The sequence below is a fragment of the Onychomys torridus genome, chromosome 16 (assembly GCF_903995425.1).
Source record: "Onychomys torridus chromosome 16, mOncTor1.1, whole genome shotgun sequence".
In the NCBI taxonomy this organism is placed as follows: Eukaryota; Metazoa; Chordata; class Mammalia; order Rodentia; family Cricetidae; genus Onychomys; species Onychomys torridus.
In genome coordinates this window covers 62704118-62722595 of record NC_050458.1, presented here as the reverse complement: position 1 = coordinate 62722595, position 18478 = coordinate 62704118, and the positions used below count along the sequence as shown (strand labels likewise).

The following is an 18478-nucleotide window of genomic DNA, read 5'->3' as shown; positions in this document are numbered from 1 at the left end:
CAGCTAGAGTAGCAAAAGATCAGGCCAGGTGTATCCCACATCCATCTAAATGCCTTCTAGCTATATTGACTCCCATAACTCATTGGCTATGACAGCTGAATCCAAGATCTGGACATGTAGGAAGGGAGTAAGCCCCATTCACCCTTCGGTTTCTCTGTATTTGCTGTAAGAGGGATTGATTTTAAATGGTCACAACATTCTATCAGGGCTTTTGCAGGGGCCTTCCCACAACCGCCTTCAAAGAATGAACCCATCCCACGGCTCATTTCTCCCCACCCCACAGTCTCTTTGGGAGTTGCTCAGGCAGGCAGATTTCTTAGGACTTGGCCAGGGTGGTGGGGAGGAAGCATGCTTTTTTTTGTGATGTAGCCTCAGATAACTCACTTTCCTTCTGAGAGCCTCGATTTCCCTAGCTGTTGAACCCGAGAGATTGGCTTTACGTCTTGCGACAGGGCTGGCTCCCCCATGTGCTCCGCTGCCATGGCTGCCCACGCTTTCCAGCAATGATGGGGCCTCCCTCCTGTTACCTGGAGAGCAGTAATCAGCCCAGAAATCTTGTTGACAAAGCTGAGGGCAGACTTTCCACTGGGGAAAAAAAAAGCAGCTTGCAGGAATAATTGTTGCTGATAAGAAATGGAAATCCATCTGAGCAAGCCATGTGTCTCCTTCCCCCATTGCCTAGGGGCTTCTAACTCTGAATTTTGCCCAGATCTAAGACACTGTTTGTACACCCAAAGGTGATAGAACATTGGCCAAGAGATTCTTGGTAAATGGGAATTTCTAGCCCAGTTTCTATGGCGTGACTCTCTACCCCCTGATGCTATAGGGTACCAGTCCATGACTTTTACAGGTTCTCAGAGATGTATATTCCCCAAATGGCTGATTAAGAACCACCTCAAAGGGTAAACTCCTTCCTGTCAACTGCCGGGGCCATCAGCCACTGAATTTACTGTTGTTCAGTTAGTGGTTAGATATGTTTGGTGAGCATAATAAATGTGCGTGGTGCTGTAGTGCTGAGGACAGAGACAGTCCTGGTTGGAGCACAGACAGCTACCTGCAGCTCTCTCCACCTTTGGGAAAGCCATGGAGGCAGACACAGGCTGTACTTGCTCTCTTCCTTCCTGCCCTGTACAAATCATGAGCATACCTGGGATCAATTAAAAATCAAATGCATCTCTATTTTCCTTTCGTCACCCTGCTGCCCCATTCACATCGTAACATTGTGGATCTTTTTATTTTATGATATTTTGCTAACTGGTGGCACAATGATCCCATGTGGCAGCCCCTTCGGACCCTCCCCCAAAGACCCTGAGAGAATGGCTTACTGGGCTCATCAGAAAGGAGCTGGCCCAACACAGCAATCGGAAGCTACACAGCGTCTTTGCATACTGAACTTTCTAAGCCGGGATTCGTCCGAAGAGAGTGGATTGCCAGGAGCAATGGTTCTCTATCAGGAGAACTGATCAGAATATTCTAGAAGGGAAGGAAGACCGTTGGGTCAGGTCGTGATAGGTCGCCTTTCAGCGCCGAGATGTGGAGGGTGGACAGTGAGGTAAGGGGTCGTTCAGATGCGGTCTGCTTGTTCAGTACATCTCCCCTCCCTCCTTTTCACTCTGCACACCACCCTCCTCCTGCCCCAGCGTCTTCTGGGAGACAGTGCCGCGATTGCTCTGGACAGAGAAAGTGGGTATAGAGTGGGCATGGTGCCAACAGAAGAAAGGAAGTGGGTCACCGTGGCTGGCCCTGATATCATGTGCCTAACTGACCTGCTAAAATGAAGAAAGGGCGAATCGAAACTTAGAAGGGTCATACAGAGCTCACCCTGGGCACAGGAAGACGGTAAACAAGAAAGGAAGGAAGGAGGGAGGGAGGGAGGGAGGGAGGGAGGGAAGGAAGGAAGGAAGGAAGGAAGGAAGGAAGGAAGAAAGAAAGAAAGAAAGAAAGAAAGAAAGAAAGAAAGAAAGGAAAAGAAAGAAGTGGTCATATGCACACAAGTCCACAGGCAGAGTTTTTGGCAGCTACATAGGCCTGCTTACCCCAGAGGAGCCCAGTGTGAGGTTTTCTGTGGGTATGGGTGTTAGGAAGAATTCTCTGCTTTGGGGGGACTGACTTAGTTTCCCATTTTCTTCTAGAAGGAGCGGGAGCTTTGAGCCAGTGTCAACCATTAAAAAGCTAAGTTTTGATCACTGTAGTTCCCAAGCTGATTGAGGGCCCCTCTCCTGAGCACCATTCTCCATCTGAGGGTGCATCAGGGTCGTAGTTCACAGGGCGTTAGCATCAGAAGACGGATGCATCACCTCAGGCATGTACGTTGGGGCTTATCTGAGGGATCAGGGGTCAGTTTCAGTGACAGTCTCTTCATGATGGGGCTTTCTCAGAACTGGAGAAGACCTCGGTGGTCAGCCTCTTTCCAGCTCCAGACCATCCATCCCCACACACACAGCTCCAGTCACCCTCAGGACCCCAAGGAGGAATGCACGCACGTACATGCGTGCATGCGTGCGTGGGTGCGTGCGTGCGTGCTGGACTTATCTGAGCTCAGGCTCTTTGCTGACGGAAGATGGCACCTGTGGTTTGAACTGGGCAAGTGGGGGTGACGAGGAGGCAATGGTTGTGACATTGGTGTCGGGCAGGAACTGTGTGATCTCATTTCTTGCTAAGATAAGGTCAGGGCTAGGTCAGGGTCAGGAGTAGGTTGCTCTGGGGACAGCCCCAGCAAAAGTGGTAGAATGTTCTCTGTGCTCAGAACACGATTGCCGGTGGGTGTGTGGAGACGTGAAGTGTTTTTTCCACTGGTCCCCATTTTAAGCCCGTGTCTTTGACCCAATTTCCTATCACCTTGCTCTTGGACCCAGAAGCTGATGCTAGCATAATTTCTCCTGAAAGAACCATCCAGTGGCTGAATGGATGACAAAGGTCTGTGTGCTGGTCAGAATTTCCCGGCTGAGGGGGCTGGTATCCGCCTCAGTCTTCCGTTATGACCCTGGGGATTTTTGTCTGCATCGCCTCCTGCCTTAGAAGACATGAGGGTTATCCAGGGCTTAGCGTTGGGGAAATGACTGAGAGATTTCCCCACAGGGAGTGTGGCCAGGTGAGTGGAGACTCAGCTGAGCTCCAAACACCAGCAGCTTGGTTCTCCCATCCCTGAGACAGGGATCATGACAATGACTGACTAATGAGGGTGTGGTGAGACCTAAGTGAGTGAGGACTGTGGCAGTCCTGGAGCAGAGCCCAGGACAGAGCACTAGGTGTCTGCTCTGATGATGTCCCTGGGAATGGGAGGAGTCTGCAGAAGGCACCGTGGGCACTGGAATCAGCCTGCCCTCATCTGCCCTTGCTTGGTACCGCCCATTGCCTAGCAAGTCACTCAAGATGCTCTGAACTTTGGTTTTGGTATCTGTAAAATGGGTGTGCTCCCTGCCGCGTGGACCACTGTAAGGATTATGTGAAATAAAGTGTGTATCGCTTAGCAGGCCTAGAGCGTGTTAGATGGTCTCCAGACTTTTTTTTTTAAGGTCAAGGGTGATGGTCTACCTGGATGACGTCTGACCTCTGAAAGTCTTAGGGGTTGAAGACAGGAAAGCCATGGTCCCTTCTTAGCCATTGCTCTCATCCCAGCCTTCTTAAGAAACAGGAAGGAAGCCTAGCAAGTCACATATACTGTTGGGCAGTGTGGTCAACAGGGCCATGAGCAATGGGAAGAGAGGGAACCCCTGTCTGGGGTCCAGTGGCCTCTCTTTTCCCAGCAAGCACACTTCCCACCACTCACAGCCTGCAGTGGGCCAGCCTTGCTGGGATCGGATCGGCTCAGCTCCACACCCACTGCTTTTCTTAAGGACCTGATGGTACCCAAGAGGTGGCAGAAGGCTTGGAGGCTGGCGATTCTAGGGCTGGGCCCAGGTCTCAGAAGCCCCCTGGGCTGTTCCCTTCCTGCCACAATGGAACAGAGATTTCTGAAGAGCAGCAACATTGGGGGCCTGGGCTCTGTCTACTTGGGGTTTGGCTTAGGGGCTTTTTCCAGGGTTCAAGTTCCAGTACCGTCACATCTATGTGTTTCCACACTTACCTCCTATTGGTATCAGGGAGGAAGCATGTGTGTGAACGAGTGTGTATGTGTCTGTCTTCTATCTGTCTGTCTGTCGTCTGTCTTGTGGGCAGAGATGTAGGAAGAGTGAAATTTTGCCAGCCCCACTTTGGTAACCAGTCATACCACTAAAACCCGGAGTTTGGACCTGGATCAGACCTACCTCAGGCTTTGCATGTCTGGAAAACAGCTAAAAGTGGCCAGAAACATCCGGTTTGAGAGCTGTACATTGCTGTATTTAACCCCACAGCACCTTCATACCCACTCCCACTCTCCACAAACAAGTCACAGACGCCTGCCCGTGAAGGCACTCCAGAGGCCAGGGCCCCAGGCTGCAGTCTCCTCCAGCACTGAGCCACATTCTAGGATGCTCTATGTTCCACTTCCCAGAGTATCCCCCAAATCTGGAGGAGGGTTCAGCAGAGTGTCAGGTCTCCCTCAGACAGGGGAACACAGCAAGAGGGGGGCCTTGCGGGAGGGGGGCCTTGTACCCACCCTGCTCTAGCTGTGACCCTCATTTCTTCTGTTTCATACTGCTGCCCTCTACCTGGAGAGAGAGACAGCCATTGTGACTGTCGCCCGGTTCCCTCCTCTTCATCCCTGCCAGCAACAGCCCTCATGCCTCCTGTTTTTGTCTTAGGACCCCACTCCCCTGGCAAGTCTTGTATGGCATATTGGGCTCCTGGCTGGGACACTGAAGATACTTTAGATAAAATGTCTCCTCTTGTTCATTTCAGAGTTCTTTTGGTCGGACATACCTGCAAGACTTCCCACGAGAGCATCCTTGGGATCTACTCACACCCTGTTCCTTCAGGTAGGTCTATCCCCAAGCTTCCTAGCCCGCTCCTGTGTTTGAGGGGCAAGAAGGGGTCATTGCAAAGAAGAAGACAAAGGAAGGGTGGGAATGCTGCCCCAGCCTCTGCACACGAGTCCCAAAGCAGCAAAATCCATGGCTGAGACTCTCTGGTGTGTGGGGTAGGGTGGGAGCTGGAGCTTCCAGTCAGCGGGGCACTCCCGGTCAGTAGGGTACCACTGTGTTGATCTTTCCGAGATGTGTGTCCCATCTTCTCTTTCTCCCTCCTGCCCACCTTGTTCTCTACCGGTGCCTCCTGGAACTTTTCACTTCCAGGCCCCTGAGTCCTGAGCCTCCTTTCTCCATCTGGATTCTGCTGAAGCACTGACATTTTTTAGTAGTACCTAATAGCCCCAAGCAGAGCTGGGCGATCTCTCTACTCTCCTGTGAGGATCCTGTTCACCTGTGTCTCTTGCAGCCAGATCTAGCCTTTCTGTCCAGCCTGGGACAATGGCTCCTAGCCCCGTGCCAGGACATCTCCTGACGGGAAGGCAGTGTCTCACAGTGCACTGTGCCGTGCTGTGGCTCCGCGGCACCGCCTGGCTTGTATCACAGCCTCTTCAGTGAGGTCATGTGATGTGGGACTCACTTTGCTGGACTGAACTGACTAGTATTCTTCCCCATCTCCCATTTGAATTCTCTTTTCCCACCAAACCCACAAGGTGTTGGGAGCCTGACTGACCCCAACTCTGTAGCAACATGATGATGCATTGGAACAGCAGCGTCTCTGACGACCTAGGGCGAAGCCAGTAGCATCCTAAACAGTTTCCCCTAATACCCTGTCGTGATCTTGGGCTTTGGGATCCTTGCCCACATCTTGGATGTCTGCTATGTTCTAGAAATTCGTAGGAGTCACCTTGGACTCAGGATCATCCCACAGGCATGTTCAGCCTTTTGACATTGCAGCAGGACACTACCAGCCACGAAGTTCATGCTTGAGAGCCACACAATTATGTTAAAAAGCAAAAAAACAAAAAAAATCAAACACACACACCACACACACACACACACACACACACACACACACACACACACACACACGCATGCGTATGCTTTATAATGTTTTAAGTAAGTTCACAGTTTTGTGTTAAGCTACATTTATACCTACCATTGGCCATATAGAGTATATGGGCAACAGGTTGGGCACATCTGCACAGAGATAATGTTGCCAGACATAAGGCACTTTTCCCTTTATTTTTAATTGTTTTGAGATTAATCAGGATTTCAGGAGCTGTTGGGATGGCTCAGCACATAAATCACTAGCTGCCAAGCCTGAATCTGATGCAGTCTCCCGGACCCACATGATGGAAAGAGAAGACAGCCCTCAAGTTGTCCTCTGACCTCCACAAGTGTATCACAGCATGTGTGCACCAGACACAACCTCCCCATAGAGACACACACAATACATAAGTAAATGTAATTTTAAAAACTTAAAAAGATGGCCCGGAGGTAGTGATACACGCCTTTAATCCCAGTACTCAGGAGGCAGAGGCAGGCAGATCTCTGTGAGTTCGAGGCCAGCCTGGTCTACAGAGTGTTTCAGGACAGCTAAGTCTACCCAGAGAAACCCTATCTCAAAACTTGCACCCCCTCCCTGGCCATAGCTGGGTGGTGGTGGCGCATGCCTTTAATCCCAGCATTCGGGAGGCGGAGGCAGGTGGATCTCTGTGAGTTTGAGGCCAGCCTGGGCTACAGAGTGAGTTCCAGGACAGGCTCCAAAGCTACATGCTACACAGAGAAACCCTGTCTCGAAAAAAAAAAAAAATCAAAACCCGCACCCCCAAATCTGACTAATGAGCTTTGAGATCCCGTGTACCTAGACCTCTGTCTCTCACCTGCGGTACCCGAGTCTGAGGCAGAAGCAGGTGCCCACCCCTCATCACTGTCTCCCTGCTGTTTTCCTCCTGACCCAAGTGACCCGCTTGCCTTGGGTCAAAGAGGCCATTCAGACATACAATGGCTCTGAGAGGGTTCACAAAAACTAGGAGATTGAGTCCAAGAACATTTTAGGGAGACCTGAGATGTCCTGGAGTCAACTCTGAGCCTGACAACAGTTAGAGGCAGCAGGCAAAGCCCATGGCCAAATTTACCTAATGGAAGAGAAAGGTCAGCCATTTCTTGAGAAGGGCGTACCAGCACCACCACACTTTGTTCCCTGTCTCTCCCTTTTCCTCAAGTGTGAAATCCATGTCTAGATGATAATGCCTACTTATAAAAAATCATCTCCGAAAACAAAATTAGCTAATCGGCGATGACTCACATTACTCGGAAGGACATCCAAAATCACACAAAGTGCATCAGAAACAAAAATAGAAATGGTTCCACTAAGGACATGGGACCCTGAGCTTCCTAGCTGCAAGAACCAGGCTCTAGAATAGCAAGACCTTGGGTTTACACACCACTGTGGTCCCCATTTTCTTCTTGGACAGTGGCACTGACCTGTTCACGGCATCTGGACTGGAGCCTGTGCTGGTGGTGTGTGTGTGGGGGTGCACACATTTGTTCAGATCACCCCCAAAAGTAGACCATCTCTTCTGATGAGGAAGTGGGGTACAGAGAGGCCCACTACCTCTCTGAAAAGGAGCTAGAAAGTGTGGGATTTGAATGCAGTGTGGTCCTGAGCCTTGTTCTTCTTATCTTGGTGAAGACAGCCATGCGGCCAGGGCTCCAAGGAACTTCCTCTCTGTTCTGTCTCCAGGAAGGGCTCTCATAGGCTGATGGCTCTGCTGAGTGCCATCTGGCACTGACTCTCACCCTGGCTGTGGCCTGCCTGTTGTTCCTACAGGGATGGAGGCCATGGCCGCCAGCACTTCCCTGCCTGACCCTGGTGACTTTGACCGGAATGTGCCTCGGATCTGTGGAGTGTGCGGAGACCGAGCCACAGGCTTCCACTTCAATGCTATGACCTGTGAAGGCTGTAAAGGTTTCTTCAGGTGAGTCCCCTCGACAGAGGGAAGGGAAAGCGAGAAGCAAACCTTTCCCTCAAGAGGACCCCTATGCTTGCGGTGGCTCTCCCAGTTACTGTAAGCAACGGGGGCTTGGTGACAGCCTTTTCTCTCCTCGGCACCCTCTCGGCTCCACCCCTCCACCTGTGTCCTCTGACTGCTCAGAAATCGCTTTCCTGAGGTGGATTTTTCTTATCACCAGCCCTTGACCTGCTGCACTGAGCCTCATGTCTGCCCTTCAGAGTGAACCCCCTCCTTGCTGGGGATTGCAGCTTCCTCATTTAAAAACCAGGCACGTCTTTGGGGAAGCCCCAGAATTTGGCTTTTCTGCTTGCCTCTTCCTCCAGTCTAAACCCTTGCATGGAACAAAAGAGATTGCATCCCTCCATGGGTTACGGAGCCTGAGCTATGCGAGGCTCTTCACCCATGGCCCGCTTACCCAGGTGAACCAGCGGCGGCCTGCCTGTCAGTCACTGTCAGGGGTTTGCCCCGGTCCTGTTAGGTCAGTCAGGGCCAGTGTTTCCTCCTGCACTCTTCTTATGTGAGTCTAAGACTGCAGGCTCAGACAGCTTGGGGACAATGCTTGAGAGGGTCCAAGGATGATCTTACCCAAAGCCAGAGTTAGAAAGGGATAGATGGGGGGAAAAGGATTTGGGGAGCAGGAAGTTTGAAAAAGTTAGCATTTGGCATATCTTGGAAAGAGAATAGCCTGGAAGTAACTCTTTGGAAAGAAACTAGTGGCTGCAGGTGGGTAGATGGAAGAACAGGGCGCTGTGAGGAGAGGAAAGAACAAATGGAGTTCAGATCTGGGCGACAAGGTTGGCCTGGCAGTCCCAAGTGGACTCTTCTGCCAGGGCAGCTGGGCAGTCACCTACAGAGAGATCAAGGAGAGTCTCATTGGCACACAATGAGACCAACCCTGCCATAAAGCTGGTCAGAAGGACAATACTAAAGTATTGTCCATGCCATCGACTTAATATCCAACCTCACTTAATCATTCTGAGCATCCCTGTGTTTCAGCTAACCAACTGTTCACATGTGCTAACATCCGTCCCCGATGCTGTGGAGTGTTATTCTGAGATTTAATTGATGATATATCAGAAAAGAGCAAAGTATAGAGTAGACCAAGCTAGCCTTGAATTCATAGAGATCCACCTGGCTCTGCCTCCCGAGTGCTGGGATTAAAGGCGTGCGCCACCACCGCCCGGCCGTGACATATTACTTTTTGGCCACACAGGCCAATGCTGACGCCCTTGGTGGAATTCTGCCTTAATAAAAGTTCCTGTAGCCATCTCCCAGAACCCCTCTTGGTATGTTTTCTTTTGCTCACACAGTCACCAAATTTGAATGAACATAAAGCCAGGAGCTGCCGGAGTTGGGAGTCTCACTAAAGATCATACGTCACTCATCTATAACCACAATGTTCTGACAGCTCTTAGAGCTGTTTTGTTCAGTGATGGAGCCCCTACCCCAAATCACCTTGTTCTCCCTCTCTGCCTTTTCCCCTGGGGCCCAGTTGTGGAAAATGGGGCCCTTGGCTGGCTACTGATTGATCACGAGATTAATGAAGGCCGGTTTCTCACTGGAGGAACCCCGACCACTGTGGTTGGTTTTCCTTGGCTCATGTTGACCTGTAAATAAACTCACACACCGTACAGTTGAAATTCAGTGTGTATGAGTCCCACATTTGAAAATGTTCCCAGCTGCTAAGATTCACCAGAATCAATCCTTGCCACACCTTGGTTGCCGTTTATGGATGGTGCAGAGCTATGCCAAGCTGAGTCATCTTGGTGCGCACGCTCTCAGAAAAAGCTGAGCAAGGACACCGAGCTGCCTTCGCTTCTAGCTCCCGCTCTAAACGAGTGTCTTTGTATTTTTGTCATCCCCACCCCCTGCAGTGTTGAACCTTAGACTTGGAAGGCATGCTAGGCAAGTGCTCTACCACTGAGCTCCATCTCCAGACAGTGTTCTTTTAGCAGGTGACTGACTTACTGCTATGTTCTTGTTCTTGTTGTTGTTGTTGAGGGATATATATACAGATATATATATAGTTATATAGAGTTGAGTTATATAGAGTTATATAGAGTTATATATAGAGTTATATATAGAGTTATATATAGAGTTATATATATATATATATAGTTATATATAGTTATATATAGTTATATAGTTATATAGTTATTAGTGGTTTTGTTACTTAAAATGGTCCCTAAGTTTTGTACTAACATGTTGTGTACTGTTAAATTCAAGAAGCCATGGTGTGACTTATGGAGAAACCACACATGTGCGATAAGCTTAATCCCCTCTGTGAGCAACGCAGTTTGTTGGTGACTCATTGCTAGAAAGCCAACACTGTATTCCAAACAAGAAGACTTTAGAGAGCGAACATACATAAATCAAGGTGATGAAAAATGTTGTAACTCAAGGCTCAAAGGAACCTGACCCCCGTGTTTCCCCCAGGAGACAGTTCGGCATTCAGGACGCCAGTGTCCACAGTGACATCAGAGGTAGACTAGGTGTCCTGCAGTAACCAGAATCGGCTGCGTCTACATCCTTTCTCCTCTCCTTATGCTCCCAGCACCTTCCTTGATTTCTTTGACTCTTCTAAATTTCATTTGGGATGGTTTTCCAGTTCAGTCCAGTTCAGATAGTTGCTCGAGTATGCCATTGTCACATATCTCTTTATACCCCAAGAGGCGGCTAGTACTGTCTCCTTGTCGGACACCAGCTCCTTGGGACTACAGAGATGCGTGTGGCCAAGGGGCAGCTCATCAGGAGCTCCCTCTAGCCCATGATGGCAGCTATGAGGAAGACTTTTGCCCTGGCCTCGGCTCACAGGCAACTCCCCAAGCCCAGGGACTGGTTGTCCTCTCCAGCCATTTGTGGTTGGTCTGGCTTCTGACTGCAGAGATAGTAGTTTTGATGAGCCCAGGAAGTCCAAGACTCACTGAAGTCCAAGGGTGATACTGAAGTTTGAAAGGTCATGGTTTAGTTGATCTGTAGTCAGGAGTTAAGAGTCCAATGCTGGCCAGTTCCTCCGATAGACTGTTCCATGTTCTATGTGCTTCCTGCTCTTCAGTAGTACATGAACATCAAATATAATATTTACAGTGTAAATACAAGGTCTGTGAAGCTAAGTTTGTGGATATCCACAGCTTCTTGACTGCCTATGAACAAGCAGAGCCCTTGTAAGAAAGGGCCAGAAGGAGAAAATATATACAGCTACCTCATAGGATAGATATAAAATGGATAATCTATAGATGGAATTTCTGATCATGAATGGCTCTGTCTAAGGCCTAATGTAAAAGGAAAGGCAGAGAAGAATGACCCAGGGACCCTCTGATGAAGAGATCAAGGTTGATGAGGAAATTTAAGAGAGGGTGGGAGGCGGGTTAGGGGGGAGACTGAGAGGTGGGAAGAGGGAAGAGAGGGATCTTTCATTGGTGTGTAAAATGAATGAAAAATTTTCTTAATTAAAAAAAAATAAGCGGGGGTTCTGGAAACTAGATTGAGAAACAGTTCATTGTCACTTTTTTTTTTGCCTTCCCTACCCTATCAATGTCTGTTAACTAAAACCTTGAAGGCTGGAGGGTATAGCTTAGTGGTAGAGGGCTTGCACATCTTGTCTGAAGCCCTCAATTGAACCCTGAGACTGTAATCAAACAAACAAACAGACAGACAGACAGACCCTGTAAAGCCAAGTGCTATCAGTTCCAAGAGAGAAAAAAACAATGTGGAGAAATGTGTTTTCATTTGCTAGCCCCAAGGTCCTCAGTGGCCTTGTTAATTATGGGTCTTCCAGAGTACAGAGGGTGAAAGGCAGGCTAGTGAGAATCCAGGAACAAGAGGACTGTTCTGTTTTCAGGAAGATGCCTCGTCTGATATTTATAGTTCTTCTAAGAATTTGTTGCGAAGGAAGCAGAGAAATGGGGAAATGTCCAGCTGATTCAAACACAGAGTACTTAAATGAAGTCGAGTGAAGAGAAAAGTTGGGAGGAAGGACCTCCTGGGGCCTTCTGTGGGCACAGGTAGATGGCTCATGGGATAGTTATTGCCGATGAAGAGAACTTTGTCCAGGGCAGCTGTCCCTCTACCCGGGCTATAGCATGTGGAAGAAAGAGCGTCAGTGTGGTTGTTGATAGACAGCGCAAGAGTCATGTGTTAGAGAGAGGAGGCCAGAACATGGAAGGAAAGGACAGTGGGATTGTCAGGAAAGACAGGTGCAAAGATATAAAAAGATGCTTCCATTTCCTCTTAGTTGTTGTTTTTATGTCTGTAGGAACTGGTGTTCTAATCTGAGCTATTTGCATGAATTCACTCTCAGTGTACCCTGGGGCTCCTGTCTGTGCATAGGCAAAATGAAGCTAGAAGACAGAGTGGCCAGGTGCTACCCCGTGCTACCCAACACAACCGGCTAGGGACCACCAATGACCCAATCTTTTTCATCCCAGAGGAGTCCTTCGGACAGCCTCTACTTCTGCTCCTGGATGCTGGGCAGGCATGTATTTGCTGCTCTATTTTGAAACGAGAGGTGGTAGATTCATGGTGAAGAGCTTAGAGTGTAAGAAGGCCAGAAGCTTTGGAATCCGATAGATCTTGACTATATTACATGTCATGCTTACTAACTATGGGGCAGTAAGCAAGCTGTTGTTTGACTTCATTATACCTCCTGGGATTGCTTGGAGAATAAAGATAATGTGTATTTCTCACAAGTACTAAGAGTATTGGAGATAAATGTGAAATGCTGGTGTGGTAGACTGCTGTGGGATGTCTTTCTGTACGCTGTGAATATGTGTTGCTCTGATTGGTTGATAAATAAAGCTGCATTGGCCTATGGCAGGGCAGGATGGAGCCAGGTGGGAAAATCCAAGAGAGAGAGTGAAAGGAGAAGGAGAAAGAGACGCCCATCATCCAGGGAGCAGCATGTGATGGGACGCAGGTAAAGCCACAGAGCACGTGGCGACATATAGATTAATAGAAATGGGCTGAGTTTAGTTATAAGAGCCAGCTAGCAAGAAAATTGAGCCATAGGCCATGGTCATACAATTTGTAATTGATATAACCCTCTGTGTGTTTACTTGGGTCTGAGCAGCTGCAGGACCAGGCAGGACACAGGAATAATAGCTAATGTTGCTCCCTTGTAATGTCTCACTTTCTGAGGATCGATAACCATGTCCTCTCTGTCTTTACTATGTTGACTTGGATGTGTGTGAATATGTGTGCTCTTAACTGCTGAACCATCTCTCCAGCCCCTGGATAGATGCTTTTAAAAGTATAACTAAAAATATTTTCTAAAAAACCAGTTTGCTGAATGTGGTAACACACACTTGTCACTGTAGCACTTAGGAAATGGAGGCAGAAAGATCAGAAGTTCAAGGCAGACCTCAGCTACAAAGCAAGTTTGAGGCTAGCCTAGGCTACCTGAGATCCTGTCTCAAAAAGTAAATCAACAAAACAAAAACTCAAACAACAACAAAAACAACCAAAAAATCCAGATGGTTCAAAAGAATATATAAGCAAAATCCAAGTCTCCTACTCAATCCACTTTTTCAGCCCCCATTTCTTTCTGGGAGAGATTAATGCCACCAGCTCCTTCCACTCACTTCTGAATTCTTTGTCTGAAAGTCTGTGTGTCCACGTGCACCTGGTCATATGTTAGTGTATGTGCATGCACATGATTTCACGACACCCTCATTCTGCATCTTTATCTGCTGGAGCCCATTCCCCTTTCTGACTGTTCCCGCTGACTTCCCATGGTCCTGTATCATGTGGAAGTCCCATGGCATGGTGAACCTGCTCTCTGTAATGGGCAACAAGTTTGGTTTTGACACCCCTGACCTATCTATAGGATAAAGCCGTAGCCTGGGCATTTTGGGGTCCATGCCCTCCAGAAAGCAGTACTGTGATCTTGACCAGTGTTAGCCTTTCTTAGAGTTTCGTAGAACATCTGCTGAGAGCCCACTGGTATTGCTACAAACATCCATGTCAGGTGACATCAACATGTCACCTTTGCTCCACCTTTACTGGGCTATATTTGACAAAGAGAACTGGTCTGTATTTAAGGTACACAATGCAATCTCTCTGTCTCTGTCTCTGTCTCTCTCTTTCTCTCTCTCTCTCTCTCTCTCTCTCACACACACACACACACACACACACACACCATTCTGTGAGGCGATTTCAACAATCAACCTAGACAGTGTGTCCCTGATCTCACACTGATCTCCCGTATCTAGGACTCAATGCAGCTCCTTATCCTGCCCAGGCACCGAGTCACTAAAACTCAGCCACAGGCAGAGTTCAGAGGGCACTTGACACCACGCTGCTGGCAGAAGTCACCCACTTGCCGGCCTGAGGCCCTAGCCCCTGGCACTTGATGTTTTTTGAACTCCTTGTCTCTTTCATGTTTTGACGAATTGGTCTCTGGCATGAGAACTGGCCAATGTCCTCTATAACCCCTGGCTTTCTAGAAACTGCTTCTATATTTAGCCTGGTTGCACCACCCGTGGTCCCCTCCCTGAACTAGGGTATAATTGCCAGCCAGCCAGAGAATGACAGGGTTCAGACTCCGAAGCAGCAGAGAGAAGCACTGGGTTCCCATGGAACGGGAAGGCTCTTGTTTCTCAAAAACCAAACTAGCTCATAGGCAATTAGCTTTGAGAGGAAGGCAGGGTAGGGTTTGGGTCTTTAGGACAAAGCATGGGGCCAGAGCTGTCCAGTCTGGCTTCACTGACTCCTTGTGGGCAGACACTAGATGACAGTCACATGTGGAAGTGCTTTTAGAAGGTAGGACAGAGAATACTTTGGCCTCCAAGTCAGCAGGGCCTATCGTCTAGCAAACATCCATATTAAAAAACCCAGACTAGGGTTGGAGAGATGGCCCAGAGGTTACGAGCACTGACTGTTCTTCCAGAGGTCCTGAGTTCAATTCCCAGCAACCACATGGTAGCTCACAACCACCTGCAATGAGATCTGGCGCCCTCTTCTGGCTTTCTGGAATACATGCAGGCAGAACACTGTAAACTTAAAATAACATAAATAAATCTTAAGGGGGGAAAAAAAACAGACCAAAAGGCTAGCTCCGGATCTGGTTCTGGTTCTGAGAATGAGCCAGCCGGTGACCATCTAGTGAGCTTTCTGTCGTTCCTAGAGCGTGAAGTCAAAACGTTGTCTTCCCAGACACCGTTCCTTTCCCCTGGTCCCATATTTAGAGATACTCAGGAAGAGCTGGTTACCATACTTTAAAATAACAATTATAATTTAAAGGCGTCACAGATTTACAGACCACCTCTTGTATTTAGAAAACTATGACCACACTCCGGGGTGGATGCGATGCGGCCAGTTCCTTCAGCTTCCTGTCTCTGTGACCTCCCTGTTCCGGTGAACTGTAATGTGGAACTACAGGCTGAAATAAACGCTTTCTCTCCAAAGACGCTTTTGTCACAGTCTTCTACCACAGTGACAGGAAAAGAAACTGGGACAGCCCCTCAGTCATAGGTCATAGGCAAGACCCTAGCGCCTGAGGAAGTGCAGGCAAGCCTCTGAAGACCTCGGGATCCTCCACCTGGTGTCTGGAAGCTCTCTGCCCCACCAAAGACTGGTTAAGGCTTTGCCATTCCACTGTGAAGGGCACATGTAGGAGTGCTTCTTGGTACCCATGGTGCACATGGAGGGTTTACCGCAGAAACTCCTAAGCTAGACAAAACAAGGGAGCAGCCCTGCTAAGACCCAGGACAGAATGCCTCGTTGTGAACAAAAAGGAAATGAAAATTTGCTCTGAATTAGAAACAGCTAGTCTTCGCGTAGGTTTAGAGAATCGTGGGCATTTGTGGTAGCAGGTGAAGCCTCAAGAACCACAGTGGGAAGGGGAGGAAGGAGGGAGGAAGAGGCACATGGCTCATAACCTAGAATAGACCCACGCGGCAGTGATGATGTCATTCCTGGGTAACCCTGACGGTTCCCAAATTGCTTTTGCGTTTTGCTGTCCCCTAGGAAAAACTGTCCCTGCAGAAGAGGTAGAAAGACAAACGTTGACAGCTTCTTGTCCCCGCAAAGGTGGACACTGGCCCGCCACTCAGTGTCTTCCTGAGCATTTACAGGAGAGACGGGGTGGCCTAAATTTAGGACTACACTACCCCTAACAGCCTGGCACTGCCTACCATCATTACAACCCTAGCTCTGCTGTTGCCCTCTTGGATATGGAAGTGTCATCAATGGAGGGTACCAGAGCCAAAGTCCAAAGCCAACAGCGGCCCTTCATCCTGGGCCCATCTGGCCTTGAGCTGTCTGGGTCTGTTTGGTTGAGGGCTCAACTTTATTGAGCACTTTGAGTTTCTAGGATTGAACGCAGTCCGAGGAGCTAGAAGCTGAGCCTCAGATCCTTACGACTCTCAGATCTGAAGCCTTAGCTTCTTACTGAATAGTGCTTAACCTCAGTGACCCCCATCTATTGAGTGAGGCAGTCATACCAATGGTCTTTGGAGTGGACCCAAGGGTCTGTGACTGTTTATGGTGGCTGTGGAGCCTCACTCTGGTGTCTTTTCCCCACCAGTGGGTCAAGTCAGTCTGGTTGTCTGAGGACTGTGGTTATCTTAATACCCATGTTCCGATGAATGTGAACTGCTAGTCTTCAGTTGGTATACCTAGCTCAGGGCAGGGCTCAGGGTCACTGAGAGTGGCCCAAGGGAATGGACAATGGACATCTGAGGGCCTTGTGGCCAAGTCTCTGTAGTTACAGCCCCCGATGACGGCTCCTAGGCAGGGATAAGGGGCCAGGTCAGCGACTCAGTGCAGAGCTGTGCTCTCTCGGCAGGCGGAGCATGAAGCGGAAGGCCCTGTTCACCTGCCCCTTCAATGGAGACTGCCGAATCACCAGGGACAACCGTCGTCACTGCCAGGCCTGCCGGCTCAAACGCTGTGTGGACATCGGCATGATGAAGGAATGTGAGTGTCCAGGGGACAGGTGGGAGAGGGGGCTAAGCTGCGGTCACAGAACGGCTGTGGTCACTGTCATTCAGGTTTCCCCACCGAGGTAGCCCCAAGGATCCTGAGGGGCGAGGGTGTGGGTGAAGCGATGCGGTTGGATATATCAAGGAGTTGTGCTTGAAGAGAGAATCCATATCATTCAGCAGATGCCGGGGAAGGCTCATCTGGGCCTCCTGGGCAGGAGTCCTCACAGAAGCCCCTTGCTCCCTTTGCACAATGCTGTCAGTATTTACACTCAGACCCCAAACCCTGGCTCTAGGACAGAGTCCAGGCCTTGCCAAGCTGTGAACCTGCAGACACCCTGTGAAGCCCTCTGGGCTATGGGGATGTGAGGAAAGAGGAAGGCGCGCGTGTGCGCGCGGGGGGGGGAGGGACCAGGAAGACATGTCAGGAACGGACGAAAGTCACGGAACAGGACTCTGGATGAGAGCGTCTTTCATGAAGGAAAGGAAATGAATGCACTATTGCTGAAAGTGAAGGCCCAGAGTCACCTTGGCCCTCCTAGGGCCTTCCTTCACTAAGGCTCCTCAGTCCTGATCCCAGCTCCCAGCCAACACTGGCAGCCCTGGAAGGAGTTTCCAGACCTCGGTTGCTGCTCACACCACAAGAACATGCAGGTCTGGACATGCCATTGCTGCTGCCTCCTCCATGCCCCACCCCACCTCCTGTGTTTATACTGGAGAGTGAGAGGCAGAGGCCCAAGGCTGCCTAGGTGTTCTCAAACATTCTTAATGGGGCCTGTTCTGTGCCTTGTGCTCACGTGAGCACACAGAAGTGCCCTGCCTCTGTGGCACAGGATACCTCTTCGGAGAAGGTCCCTTAGTGTCCTAAGGTTCCCGCCATCCAACAAGGGCTCTGGGTTCCATTGTTGGGGTTCAGTAAGATGAGGATCCTCTTAGACCCAGAAAGGACAAAACAGCAGGTCTGAGATCCAAAAGCAAGCTGGTGGTGATCTGGGACTACAACTCAACTCAGGTTCCTTTCTAGAAGCCCCCAGGAACCTCACAAGGAGCATACCAGCCCTCTAGGGCTAAATCAAACCCCCCCCCCCCCGTGATACACACTATCACATGATGGTGCCAGCCATCCAGAATGGAGCTCCATCTTTGGGCCCTCCGTGGCATCTCACATACCTCCTCTTACCTTCATTCTGATGCTCCCAGCAAGGAGCTTCACTGAGCTGAGGGATGGGAAAGGGGAGCCACCAGAGCCCCGGCTAGAATGGAACCATCTCTCACTGCTCAGGAGGGAAGCTTGTCTCCAAGAGATGCAGTTCCTGTCTTGGGTTACCCAGCTTTGCAAAACCAGGCGTAAAATCCCTGTCCTTGTCAGAGACGATCCCCTGCAGTGGCTTTTGTCCCCCAGGCCTTGCCTCTCCTCTCAGAGACAATCAAGTCTCTCACTATTTTCAAACTACTAGAAAAGGACTGGGAACTGCTCAGTCTGTCTTCCAGCCAGAGCAGGGAGCTGGCCCTCCATAGGGAAGCAGGGCAAGGGGACGCTTTTGGAAAAGGGACGCAGGCAGGAACCAGTGTTTATCGACAACCTGCTGGGCATCAGCTGCGACATCAAGAACACACATTTTCTTCTTAAGTTCTCACACCAACCCCCAAG

At 49.6% G+C, this 18478-nt stretch overlaps 1 protein-coding gene across 1 annotated transcript in view; it reads left to right on the top strand.

The window, feature by feature from the left end:
• The window catches only part of Vdr (vitamin D receptor), a 59464-nt gene that overhangs the window by 15557 nt on the left and 25429 nt on the right, over window positions 1–18478 (top strand). Inside the window, exons 2-4 of the mRNA XM_036208753.1 lie at window positions 4822–4898; window positions 7723–7870; window positions 16692–16822. Of these exons, the coding sequence (XP_036064646.1) occupies window positions 7725–7870; window positions 16692–16822 (277 nt within the window). The 5' untranslated portion in view covers window positions 4822–4898; window positions 7723–7724. The remainder of the gene's footprint in view (window positions 1–4821; window positions 4899–7722; window positions 7871–16691; window positions 16823–18478) is intronic.